General features: G+C 42.8%; 1 protein-coding gene across 2 annotated transcripts in view; it reads left to right on the forward strand.

Annotated features, from left to right (window-relative positions):
* Positions 1-14,546, forward strand: part of PRUNE2 (prune homolog 2 with BCH domain) — a 275,764-nt gene that overhangs the window by 193,803 nt on the left and 67,415 nt on the right. For both annotated transcript variants that reach the window (XM_075278140.1, XM_075278147.1), the window contains one exon: positions 8,912-8,973. In XM_075278140.1, coding sequence (XP_075134241.1) covers positions 8,912-8,973 — 62 coding nt within the window. The remainder of the gene's footprint in view (positions 1-8,911; positions 8,974-14,546) is intronic.

Genomic DNA, 14,546 nt, shown 5'->3' on the forward strand with positions numbered 1-14,546 from the left:
CACTCCACTCTGTTGCCAGGAGCATGTGCATCTTAGCCACCTACAGAACGTGTTACCAGCACGCCACCATTTTGCGCCTCCACCGTAGGCCGCAGCACCCGAACTACTCTCTCCGGCCCGCCACACTCCCCGACGGCACTCTCACCTCACCGCTGTTTCGTCTTCACGATCCATCCACCTTCCCTAGGTCTCCACGCCAACGACACTGGTAAGTTCCGATAGCATGTTTGTATTGGGACTATTTCTGGCCTGTATACTCCGATGTACCGTTTCAACACACCACGAACACGTAACGGTCGATAATGTCAACAATTTGCCTTACTGCCCACCTTAGAATTACCCGGCGTGGCTTCACATAAACTAGAACTGAAGATTGACGTGCCTGTTCTACTCATGCGTAATCTCGATGCACCCCAATTGTGTAATGGCATGAGGCTACGTGTCACACAACTAGGAACAAATATCATTGAAGCCACTATTCTTACAGGAGCAGCTAAAGGTGACAGTGTGTTAACCCCATGCATTCCAATTATACCAAATAATTTCCCATTTCAATTCAAACGACTAAAATTTCCCCTTAAGTTGGCTTTTACAATGACCATTAATAAATCCCAAGGACAAACGCTGAAAGTAGCAGGAATACATTTGGCCACACCAGGCTTCTCACATGGACAACTTTATGTTGCTTGCTCAAGAGTATCCTGTGCCCAAAACTTACATGTACTGGCGGAAAATAACAAATCATACAATGTCGTATATCGAAGTATATTAACTTGAAATACCTCTGTTCCAAAGACACTATGTACAGTTTCTCAGAACACCGTATAGCAGCTGAAATACAAATTACATTCAACACAAAAGTCTCACGTATTCTCAGAATTACGGCAACAACAAGATACACAGTTACATTTCATATCCCATACCTTATACACACTACTAAAACCTTACCCGCGCCTGTATTTACCCACATCTACAATCACCGCAGACGAAGTCGCGGGTACCAGCTAGTATAGCTAATATATATATATATATATATATATATATATATATATATGCATTTTATACTAAGACCAGCATATAACACTGTCTTAGTAAATTCGCCTATTGATTTAAAATGATGTATAGTAAACTGTTTATATTGATGTATGAGTAATGGAAATTCTGACTCACTTTTATTGGGTAGGTGTGAGGACTTGGCATGCGGAAAGGGCCATGTAAAGAGAGAGTTGTCTTTCAAACATACTTCTTGTAAAGTGAATTGTCCTGGTTAATTTGAAAAAAAAAAAAGGTTTTTTTGCATTCGATATCATACTTTCTTTTGCCACCACTGAGTTTAGAGTTACATAATGACCCCCAGTACTGGTATTGGTACTCCTATTTTCATATCCATTCCAATGTTCTGGAACAGCAAACCTCCCCTCAGAAAGCCTGTCATAGCAGGGAGGCAGCAAGGCACCATACAGCTTCAGCAAGATACAACATCCTGCTCAGCTGCCTTTGCCATCCCCCTTCCTTGATCCTCTTCTTCTCTAGACCCTACTAGACAAGTGCCACCAGAGCATACTAGCAAGTCTCATCCTGAACTCTGTGGCAGCAGACTCATGTAGAAAACATATACAGCAATGATACCACTCTGGTCAGTCTCCTACTCACACTTTCTGCTTCTGGAACTGTATTAGTTACATTTCAGGAGCTGGAAGTGGCTCCGTACAGATGGTCGGCCCTCTATCAATATATTTATGGCCTTTCCTAAAGATAGCTATGAAACTCAATCAAATTCCTTTGGCTCTCCTCCTTGGTTGTTGCAGAGCTAAGGGGATCTGCTTTGTTTTTCCTGATTGTGGTGGTAGTCTTTCCCCTGGGACTCAGTAGACCGGAGTTTACAGGGAAACGGGAAGTACATAACTTTACTTGAAATGCAGTAGGAAGGCAAGCAGCACAATCTTGGTAGTACTTGGATCATTTTAAATATGGGTTGAGCAAGCAGTTCCCCAAAGAGACTGTTGTTTTTTGTAGGTAATTTTCCACACTATACAGGTACCAGTATCCTTCTCTCTCTATATATCTCTCATATAAGTCCCAGCTACGATTCACCAAGATTCCCTTTTTGCCCCATTGCTGAGGCTGAGTTGTTGCTCTGAGGCCCTTGCAAAGCTTATTCTCAGAATACAAGAATGGCAATTTTAAAATTTAAAGGGGTATTCCCATGACGCTTGTTCACTAACCTGCAGGCTCTCTTCACTTCCTGCTTTTCTCGGCACATAGATGGGCGGGGTTTCACTTGCATGGGATTGGTTGTAAATGAATTACCATAGTGTGAAGCTGATGTAGCTGTAGCAGAGCTGGATTTGAGTCAGTTTGCATTACATACAAAAGTAATGGACTCCCTATCTCAGCCCTTATCAGCCAAATTTAATTAAACCAACTGATAAGAACTCAGAAATCCTGGAGCTCTCACCTCCCCTATCTGAGAAGCTCCTCTACTTATCAGACACAAACAGCTCAGAGCTTCTCCCAGCCCCTCCCTCTGAGAGCAGGCAGCTACTTCACTTGACAAATGAGCAGATAATCCCAAGGGCCATAGAAACGGAGTGTAAACAATGAAGTGAGTAAATTAAGATAGCAATGCATTTAGGAAAAGTCTTAAATCCACATAAACTAGCAGTATAGATAGGATCCTTGTGATGGGACAACCCCTTTATGATCTAGGGAACACAGCCTCTTTTTTCCAGACTTCAGGCTGTAGCACAGCAATAGTCTCGCTCAAGATTCCTCGATCTACCTCTACAACCCAGGTGAAGATTCACAGTCTCCTCCTATGCTCTAGACCAGTGATTTTCAACCTTTTTTGAGCCGCGGCACACTTTTTACACTTAAAAAATCCCGGGGCACACCACCAACCAAAATGGACAAAATGACACTAAAACAGTACATATTATACATATAGTTAATAATATAGATTCTAAATGGTTGATTCTTTGGTTGAAATAAACTGCAGCAAAATCTGCAACAAAAACGCTGCGTTTATGCAATGTGGGGCCTCAGCCTTACGCCTCCTGCATACAAGTGGCACGCATGTGGTTTTCACTGATATAAACATTAAAAATTAATTGACAGGGCCACAAACAGCGCCGCACCTCCCATGAGGCGACCTGAAGCGACCGCTTCAGGCGGCGCTATGGCAGGGCCCCAGGGAGGGCGGCATTTTTGATTACCTAAGCCAGTCCAGGACAAGCTGTCCTGGACTGGCTTAGCACCGAGCGGTGGATTGGGGAGGCCGCTGAAGCAGCGCTGCTCCAGCAGCCTCCCCTCACACTCAGGCAGAGAGCAGGTCCTCTCCCTGCCTGCTCTCTGCCTGCAAACGCCGCTAAGCCCGCCCCCTTTTCATCACCCCGCGCTCCGCCACTCCCCCTCCTCCCGGGGGGGGGGGGCGGCTTTCTGTAGTTCGCCTCGGGCGGCGAAAGGGGCAGGTTCACCCCTGGCCACAAATGCAGACAGATATAGGGTATATATAGGACAGACATAGGGTAGGTATAGGACAGATATAGGGTACGTATGGGACAGATATAGGACCTGCTCTATAATTTTCAGCTCTTCAATTTGGCCCAGATACACAGCCACAAAAAGAATGGCTGTATATATGGGTCCTTAGAAATGTATAGGTCTGTACTTTTATCCACAGTTGTGTATAAAAAGTCCGGTCATGTACATTACAGGTTACAACTCAATGTGCCTCATATTAATAGCAGTGAACCCCATCATGTCCCTCACATTAACCCCCTGTGTGCTTTACATAAGGGATACTGATATGTGAGACATATGGAGGTAATAATTAAGTAAATATCTTCATTATATAGTACCCCCATATGTCACACATGTTATTAACGCTTATGTGAGCCACACAGGGGTTAATATGAGGGACATGATGGAGTTAATTGCTATTAATGTGAGGCACATGGAGTTACTAAAACTAAAGTAATAACCCCAAATGCCTGACATTCATAAGAATAGTTACTAACCTGGTGTTTTTTTTTAACTTTCACTTTGTTCAGCTTCCTCTCCTCCTCTCCTATTCAGGGCTGCAGACAGCAGGAGCTCCTCACGTGTAGCAGCAGGTCCAAGGAGCCCTTATCCTGTGTAGTGAGAGGCTCATCTCTGATTGGTGGGCAGGGAGAGAAGGGGGTGTGTCCTACACCTGAGCTCTAGCAGAGCAGTGAAGGGACGCTCCGTCTACATTTACAAGTACACGAACGTCGGGGACTGGCTGCTGTGCCAGCAAAATAGGTCTCCCGTGCCAATCTTGGCACGCGTTTGGGGAACTTTCCCCGCTGCACACCCAACCATGTGTCATGGCACACTAGTTGAAAATCACTGCTCTAGACCTCCAGTTGCTTTAAGGGAGAAACATACATACAAACTATGTATAAAAGGGTACATGAACATACTATATACAGTTTTGCAGTTTCCAGTGGGATGCTGCAATTATGCCAAGCAAATTAGGGAAGTGGAAGTGTAGCCACTGATGTTGGAAAGACCTTAGATACAATGCTATAGTGTGTTATTCACATCTTGCAATATTGTTCAAGTCAAGGTGAAAAGGCCACATGACAATGACATGCATGAATGACTGAAACGTACTTTTACTATCTGCAATGGAAATGAATCATGTTACAAGTGCAGGTCCCATTTCAGAGTTGACCTTTCTTATCTATACAATGCTGGCATTAAGTATTGAGCCTATCAATTTGCTAGGAAGGAACTAATTATATTGTTGAGGTTTTATACAAGGACAATACCGGCTGGTTACTAAGCTACTATATTACTAACATTATTTGCACATTGTGAAACCCCTTAGGCCAGGTTCACACGGAGTATTCTGGCTCGTTATTTGGTACATAGACGCCGCGGGAGGATTTGCGGGCCGTATACACTCCCATTGTTTTCAATGGGAGCCGGTACCGTACACGCGGCGCTATTTTGCGGCCGCCGCAAAATCACGGCTGCAAAATAGCCGTCTACGTACCAAATGACGAGCCAGAATACTCAGTGTGAACCCGGCCTTAATATGAATTTTGACCTTGTAATTTATTTTCTGGGTTGCAGTTCATTTCTTCCAGGAGTATAAGCACAATGAGATTAAGAAAAACTAATGTTTACATGGTTGTATAGTGGTGTGGAATGCACCTGCAGGTAGGCAGTGGAATAGTGTCCCAAACCTTTCGATCCAATACAATATAGATTCCACTCCAGATAGAATTTTTGTTTCAAGATTCTTTATTTTAAATGATGTACATGAATAAGTAGAGTATCATACCAGCAATGCAGTGACGTTTCAGCCCTATTATGGCCTTCCTCAGACTCGAGATACATACAAGTATCACGTGATATATGATCACCATGCAAGATAATATAGCAAATCTACACTCCTTCTGTGAGGGCATATGAAAACGCTGGTAGTTTTCCCATAGGTATAATTGAATCAGAAAGTCCGCAAAGGAAACCTCTATGGATTTTCTGTGAAAAGTGCTGCGGGTAAAACCGCAATGTGTGAAATCTATGTCTATGGAAAAACAGATGGTGAGCAGTGGATACAAACTCCTAGTTTACCAATACATTGTGCTGCCACTAACTTTTACCCATTTTAACATTTAATGCGCTCCAAATATTACCCTTTCCTTCAGAAAAGGTGTTTGACTGGGGTGTTTTAGACACACATGAGAAATATATTCCAAAAAACAATGGTTTTATGGCTAAAATGATGACTTGTAAGTACTACAGTCTAGTTATTTGGGAGACAAATTTCTGGCTGAAAAGTGATAAAGAATTGGCTTCTCAAAAAACCCAAAATTACAAATATTATGGGAGCAGATTTCTTTGATGCCAATATTGTGGCATCGTCAGTGTGGCATGGTGTAATGTGATGAACCAGGCCGCAGGATGTGTCTGGCTGAGTAGTGGCAGTGATGCTAGCTGTGGCAATGTGAGTGGCAGTATGGCATGAAATAGGAATAATATGATGGACCGGGCCGCAGGATATGTCTGGCTGAGTGGAGGCAGTGGTGCTAGCTGTGGCAATGTGAGTGGCAGTACGGCATGAAATAGGAATAATATGATGGACTGGGCCGCAGGACGTCTGGCTGAGTGGAGGCAGTGGTGCTAGCTGTGGCAATGTGAGTGGCAGTATGGCATGAAATAGGAATAATATGATGGACCGGGCCGCAGGTCGTCTGGCTGAGTGGAGGCAGTGGTGCTAGCTGTGGCAATGTGAGTGGCAGTATGGCATGAAATAGGAATAATATGATGGACCGGGCCGCAGAACGTCTGGCTGAGTGGAGGCAGTGGTGCTAGCTGTGGCAATGTGAGTGGCAGTATGGCATGAAACAGGAATAATATGATGGACTGGGCCGCAGGACGTCTGGCTGAGTGGAGGCAGTGGTGCTAGCTGTGGCAATGTGAGTGGCAGTATGGCATGAAATAGGAATAATATGATGGACCGGGCCGCAGGTCGTCTGGCTGAGTGGAGGCAGTGGTGCTAGCTGTGGCAATGTGAGTGGCAGTATGGCATGAAATAGGAATAATATGATGGACCGGGCCGCAGAACGTCTGGCTGAGTGGAGGCAGTGGTGCTAGCTGTGGCAATGTGAGTGGCAGTATGGCATGAAATAGGAATAATATGATGGACCGGGCCGCAGGTCGTCTGGCTGAGTGGAGGCAGTGGTGCTAGCTGTGGCAATGTGAGTGGCAGTATGGCATGAAATAGGAATAATATGATGGACCGGGCCGCAGAACGTCTGGCTGAGTGGAGGCAGTGGTGCTAGCTGTGGCAATGTGAGTGGCAGTATGGCATGAAATAGGAATAATATGATGGACTGGGCCGCAGAACGTCTGGCTGAGTGGAGGCAGTGGTGCTAGCTGTGGCAACATGAGTGGCAGTACGGCATGAAATAGGAATAATATGATGGACCGCAGGACATGTCTGGCTGAGTGGTGCCAGTCAAGCTCACAAAGCACAAATAATCTCCCTCATTCCTATCTATGATTTCTATCACTAATCTGACTAAAGTTTGCTCCAGTTCTGCTACTTCTAAGATTCTCTAGCTTTTGTAGGTTTTTCCATACTAAGTGTTGTGTATTGTTGAGGACAATAGAGTAATTGCTTTGGATCATGCAGTGAGGAATAACACATTCATCTCCTACTTCCACCATCACTGCTACGCCGCATGTTCCAGCCCACAACACCTAATATACTGTAAATGACATCAGTCCTGTAAGGTTTTAATCTACCACTGACTATTGTCTGAGAGTCTGTGAGGTGACACCAGAATGTCACAGTGACTGACAGACACAATGTCTTCTGTATTTTCACTGCTCAATGCATGTCACGGCAGCCATTTTAGTGTGTCCAAAATGAATCGCAATTTATTCGGATTCGTTAAAAACCAAACATTTTGGAATATTTAGGTTGAACCTGGCTCAGAAAAAATCATTTTGCGCATCTCTACTTTTATTATAATGGCACTATAGATTTTGGTTAGCTTGACTCGGGGAGGAGGAATATAGTTCCACTCCAAGTTTACTTACCATGAACTGAAAGTACCCCCTCTTACCATTAACCAACACATTCCCCCGACCCCAAGAATGACCAAGACTCCTACTTTGGATTTAAATTTGGCCGATTTATTAAACTTTGTAAAAAATTTTAACACATAAATAACATATAAATAACCACCATAAATGGGTGGTGCACAAATATACATAAATTACTGTACAGAACAATATTAAATACCCCACTTGATCAATCTTAAAGTGTAATATAACTAAACAGCACAACCAAATGGTGTGAGGCACCGCCACCCATCTACCCAGGCGCAGAACACCACCTCGGGTACACCTTTACCTTGAGTAACGTGAAGCCTGACCCTGAAGGACCCTAGCCCAACTAGGGGACTTCCCAGGCCTTCACACTCCACCCCAGGATCCCCATACCACTGATGAGGTCATTTAAGTGACCGCTAAGCCTTTCACCCCACTAACCCCCTGCAACACCCCCTCAACACCCTTAAACAGGGCAGGTGGGTGGTCAGGACCCTCCTGTCTTGTGACTGAACTAAGTGACCCAGCACTCACCCCTGCACTACCTTATAACACCTCTGACTCCACCCCCAATTTTCCCGCTCAAATTCATGCTTTCTATTAACCCCTTCATTTCCTGATCCCCCCCCCCCCCCCATCATATGGGCCTATCCCCTAGTTATAGGGCCTTGTCTTTTCTGAAATGTTTTTATAATATTACAGTGGAGCAGATTGCTTACACTTACTGTACAAGGCAAATGAAAGATTAGCTTGTAGCTACATTAATTATTAACTATCAGATTAGTAAGAGCAGTTTTCTGTTCCATCGGGAGACTGATACAAATGCAGACTAAATAAAACTTATAGTAAATGGCATAGATATCACGTCATAGATTGAGCATGACATTGAAGTTAGGAGAGTTTGCATTGTTAGCTTATGTATGCATGTGATCAACTATTTAGCCATTTTTTACCGAAAATACTTTGTTTACTATTTCAAGTCACAGGAGCCATAATGTATTAAATATGAGAACAACATAAAGCGGTTTGACATTGAGTTCTGAGAGGGGAAAAGATAAGAGTAGAAATTGTGCGGGTAAGCACATAACTTCTTTCAATAACAAATAAATAGAAAATTATGGTTGTCACATAATATACAGACTAAACAGAGAAGAACATTCATGAGCACATTTTGTTATTTCATCAGTGATGAGAGTTTAATGGAAAAATTAATACTGTGAAATTGTGCAATTTATTACATTACATTTTACATATTTACATCATTTTAATTGTAAATTTTCTGAAATGCAAGTCAAATTATGCAATACTTTTGTTTCAGATCAACCGTATTGGATGATGTGGGAATGGACATCCCATTTGATGCAGCCGAGCTCAGACCAGGTATGAAACTCGTACAGCGTCTATTTTCAATGTGAATCTCTCTCCCTCCTGGTGTTGAATTTTTCAGCAAGTCGCCTGTGATGTCACACCTAAATTGCTACACAGTGGTGTAAAAAGTTATTTATAGATTTAGCAAGTGAATCACTTCTGATTTCACTTGTGAAGAGAGAACCAGCATGATTTGTAATGAGACTACAGAGAAGAGAATGGCTGCCTTGTTGTTCAGCCACGGCATTAAAGAGATCCTATCATTTGAACTGATTTTTTTCTGCTTATCACGTAGGAATAGCCTTAAGAAAGGCTATTTGTCTCCTACCTTTAGATGTCTTCTCCACGCCGCCGTTCCATAGAAATCCCGGTTTCGCCGGTATACAAATGAGTTCTCTCGCAGCACTGTTCTCTCCCTGGACGTTTTGTTACACATATATCTACAGGGAAGCTGCCAGCGTTTCCATAGATATAATTGACATGTTGCGATTTCCAAAACCCACCACTTTTGGAAATCGCGGCGTGTCCGCGCGGTGGTTTTTACTGAAAAGTGGGCATGGGATTCACAAGAATCCCATCCATTTTGTAGTTACTGTAAAACGCTGTGATTTTTTTAATGTCCACATGGCCACATTGAAGTCAATGGATCCATTTTATCAATCGTCAAAATTAATTTGTATTCAAGCGGCGGACTTTAAGAATGAATAAGTAGGATAGCCTTAAAGGGGTATTCCCATGAACATAATCATATCTATATTTGTAGATAAAAGTTAAAACATTTTTACAAATACAAGTAGTAAAAAATTTTGCACAATTTTAAAGATTTTTTCTAATTATCTTAATGATGATAGTGTATTGTCTAGATTGGTTGCCAATGGATACAGCCACGAACGCATAAACGTTCTATAGTCTGGGACTTGTCAAAAACCCAGCCATGATTTTCTTATTGTAGCTGGGTTAACAGGCAGGGACACTACATGTATCAGAAGATATCCCGGCCACAATAAAGAGATATTGGCTTATTTTTTTACCTCTGCAAATTTTTTAATTACTTATATTTGCAAAAATGTTTTAACTTTTAATTATCTACAAATTTTAAAATGGTTATGTTCATGGGAATAATCCCTTTAAGGTACATTTCATAAATATGTTGAAGCTAACTGCTAACGTTTTAAACTTCCCATTGCATCTTTAGATGATATTTCTTGCCCTAGTAGACTTTAGGTGATGTTAGAAATGTTATATGATACATTGTGCGGGTAGGTTAAAAACACTGAATAAAACTGGATAAAAACATTTTTAAGGAACATTACTGTACGTCTAATAACAAGAAGAAATGGAACCTAACTACTTTCCTGTTGTCAATATCAGGTGCAGCTTCCATAAATATCTTTTCATAGAGAACAATTATTCTCATTCAGCCTCTGAATTCAGCTGCCTTCATCCAGTGTAATACTGATATTGAGAAATGCCAAATGTACACAGGCTTATCAGGGGAACCTAGAATGAGACAAACCAGGACACAAGTCTGAAATCCAAATTGACTCTTTTTAGCTTTGCATACTCAGAAAACTTAGAAAGGAAAGTACAGTTATGCAGTTTGATTTTAACAGGCATCATATTTAGATGGCATAGGGTAAAACATCTTGATAAAAATGCACATTTACCTATTGTATGTAAAGTGTAGAGATATTAAACAATAAGAGATAGTGGTATTATAGCTGAGTATGCAAAGGAGCAACTTTTTATGAATAAGCAAATCCACAAGCAAGTACTCCAGGATGTGCTTGATCTGCCAAATTTGCCTACAGACAACTGTAAGTGCTCCGGCTCTTCTCTGAAATTGCTGCTTAACACATCTTCATCCTCTGTCTATGTCATGTCTGTCATGATCACTGTGCTTGCAGGTTGGTTTGCATATCTATAAAAGATATGTTTCTTCTTTAATTAAAGGGAAATTAACTATTCAGTGTTGCAAATTGTGCACATATAAGCTCAAAATGACACAAATCTCTATTCTCTGGAGTGAAGAGTTTAATAAATCACCCCCATTTATAGGAAAACCATATTCCTGAACCAGTGGGAGCAATGTTCTAATTTTCCCTGCTCAAAACATCTTTAACCAAAATAATGTCCATTCTAACCCCTGCAGACGTTCCCCTACCCTAGCTTCCTCTCTGCTTGAGCAAGGGCTATATGATGTCTGGAGGTGTCAGCATGGGAGCGAGAGGGACTATAGCTTTTTCTCCTCCTCCTCGTCCTCATACTCCAGGATAGATTTCTTCTTGACAGATAAAATTGATCTTATGCAGGTGCAGTCATCCTCCATTGGACTGATCTCCTGGTCGAACCATGCCCCAGTGTCTCTGGCTATCCATGAACGGTTTACTGCGGCGCTACCTTCCTGGTGGCGTCTGAATGAATATATTCTAGATCACCCTTCCTACAGTAGCCGCATTTAGGAGGCCTTAATGGAATACTTTTCCCATAAATCCCCCTCTACTACAGACCCCCACACCCTGTGGAACGCTCATAAGGCATACATGCAAGGAGTGCTTATACAGGCCTGTGCGAGAGCTAAGAAGTAGCGGTCCAAAGAGGTTGATGCTTTACTCTATTCTTTGGCCTCTCTGTCTTCTACTGATAAATCCAATCCTACTCCTGCCACTTGTCGCTGAGATTAGAAAATGCCAGCTAAGGTTGCAAAATTTACTGGCTTACCAGCAAGATTTGGCTTTTAAAAGGTTTCAGTGCCAGGCATATGTGTACAACAACAAAGCCAGCGCTTTCCTGGCCAGGAGAATTAAACAGGTTCAGCCAAAACACGCGTAGCCTATCTGTTGAATGATCATGGAGATAAAGTCATTGACTCACATTTTATTGCTGAACAGTTTCGTTCTTATTACACCTCCCTATATAACCTTAGAAGTGACTCAGGAACATATCAGCCCACTAGAGTGGAGATTGATGAGTTTCTGCAATCAGTGGCTCTTCCCCGCCTCTCTCCTGAACAGTCCCAGTCTCTGGCTTCGCCCATCACTTTACTGGAAGTACAAGAGGCCATCTCTGTGTTGAAGCCATTAAAATCCCTGGGCCCTGATGGTTTTTCCGGGCTCTATTATAAGAAATTCTCTGACATTTTATTCCCCTATCTCATGGGAGTGTTCAGGAGAGCCGCAGAGGACCAGCGGTTTCCAGAAGAGATGCTTACTGCCACTATTGTTATCCTCCCAAAACCAGGCAAGTCCCCTACCACACCTGCTAACTTTCATCCTATTTTACTATTGAATGTGGATGTTAAAATATATGCCAAAATCTTGGCTGAGCACCTGCTACACCTCCTTCCTCAGCTGATTCAACTTGACCAGGTGAGGTTTGTTTTGGGTAGGCAGGCCCCGGACGGCACACGCAGATTCATTGACCTCATTCAAAAAGCGGAGCGTGATGGGGCACCGTCCCTGCTCCTTGCCTCAGATGCTGAAAAGGCATTTGATAGGGTCCACTGGCACTACCTGGACAGCCTACTGGATAAGTTTGGCAAGGGTCCTGCTTTTAGGTCTGCGATATAGGCCTTATATTCCTGCCCATCTGCTCGTGTGCTGTCCTTGGGTTTCCTGTCCGAATCCTTCCCCATTTCTAATGGCACTCACCAAGTTTGCCCCCTTTCCCCCATCATCTTCGCCTTAGTGATGGAACCGCTGGCGGAATTCATTAGAATGGATGGAGACATCAGGGACATCACTGTAGGCAGGAGACAACATAAAATAGGTTTGTATGCAGACAATGTCATTCTCTGCCTCCTCTCTGCGGGCTGCTACTACCGTCCTTGAAAAATTTGGAAGTGTATCTTATAAAGTAAATCCTTCCAAAACTCAAATTCTGCCAATTCTCATTGCACTATCCCTACGAAATGACCTCCAACTTAACTTCCCTTACCAGTGGAAGGGCGACTGTATTACGTATTACATATCTAGGCATCACCCTGATGTCCCCTAGCTTCAATTTGTTCTCTGTGAACTACTCTCCACTGTTGTCTAAGGTGTCCTCCCTCTTAGCCAATTTTGCTAAGCCTATGCTGTCTTGGGTGAGTAGGATCGCCATTGTTAAGATGACGGCACTGCCTCTGATTTTATACTTATTCTGCACGGTGATCATCCCTATACTAGATCCCTACCTAGCTAAGCTTCAACGTCTCCTATCCCATTTTATATGGGAGGGCAAAAGGTCCAGAATCCGATTTCAGGTCATGTCTAGGCCCTGGTCTCAAGGGGAAGCGGGAGTCCGGATGTCAAAAAATAATTTGCATCAGTGGTTTTGGAGCAGCTTAGATTTGGGTGCAATGATAATGCTAACTGGAGATGGGAGGAGATGGAATGCTGGGCGCTCCTCTCATGAGTCTTTTACATCCTAAAATTTGTGGCCCCCACTGTGTTCAGGTCCCCTATTAAGCATTAAAGCTTCTATATGGGCTTGGAGGTACTATATGTCGCATAACTCCTTGGAAGATCTTGTCCCCCTAATAAAGTTGCCACTGCTCTACTTAACCGTATTCCTCCCCCAGCTGAGGATCCGTGGTTGGATAGCGAATGGTCTACGCAAAATTTCTCACTTCTATCCAGATGACTGCTTTAAATCCTTTTCCATTCTACAGGAGGAGTTTGACCTCCCCATAGGGATTTCTTTAAGTATTTGCAAATCAGGCACCTTTTTCAAACCCACGGAGCGACGAAACTCGTTTTCCCCAGGCTTGCCTTGAGGTTGTGGAGACAGTCGCCCCTGTCAAGGGCTGCATTTCAGCTTTTTATGTTTTTCTCTCTACCCCCTCTGAACGGGTTAAACCTCTTTGCCTTTCAAGATGGGAAGCGGACCTTGCTAAATCAATCTCTCTGCCTGACTGGTATGAAGCCTGTGGTTTTGTGAAACGTGTTTCAAAAGGAGAGGCCCATTGGGAGACAGCCCAAAAAATCCTGTTGCGCTGGTACAGAACCCCTAGCCAACTGGTCCATATTGATGTCCGTGTGGTTTTTGCGTGGTGTCTGCACGAGTCATGCTGAGAGGAAAGTAGGTCAAGAAGATCTTGCAAGATGGTTTCTTTGAAAATTGATTGATCAAGCCATACAGGGAAATTCTCAAAATATAGAAAAATCTTTGTCAAGACTAGCATTTTGATAAACCATAAAAGAAAGGCTCAATTTAGACCAGGTTTTTATTTTATATTTTATTTTATATAGTTCAGCAATATATAGTGACAATTATAATTTAGCAAAATCACCAACATCTCTCGAAATATATAATGCCAAATACTGTATATTATTATAGTGCCAATTGGCACCAAAATCTCCAAACCTTGACTTATGTTGTTGAGTGGCAACAGAGTAGACTAAATTCCAATTAATTAGGAGACTGAGATACTGGAAGATAATTTGGGCTGAAACCCCACGTTGTGGAAATGCAGTGTTTTTTTGTTGAAGATTTTCATATTTTCCTTCACATTTTCCATTCTTTTTCAAGCCTCTCCTGACTGGAAACTGGGCGAAACCTGGCAGACCCCATTATAGTTTATAGGATCTGATGGTTTCCACGAG

Source organism: Leptodactylus fuscus, chromosome 1, assembly GCF_031893055.1.
Source record: "Leptodactylus fuscus isolate aLepFus1 chromosome 1, aLepFus1.hap2, whole genome shotgun sequence".
NCBI lineage: Eukaryota > Metazoa > Chordata > Amphibia > Anura > Leptodactylidae > Leptodactylus > Leptodactylus fuscus.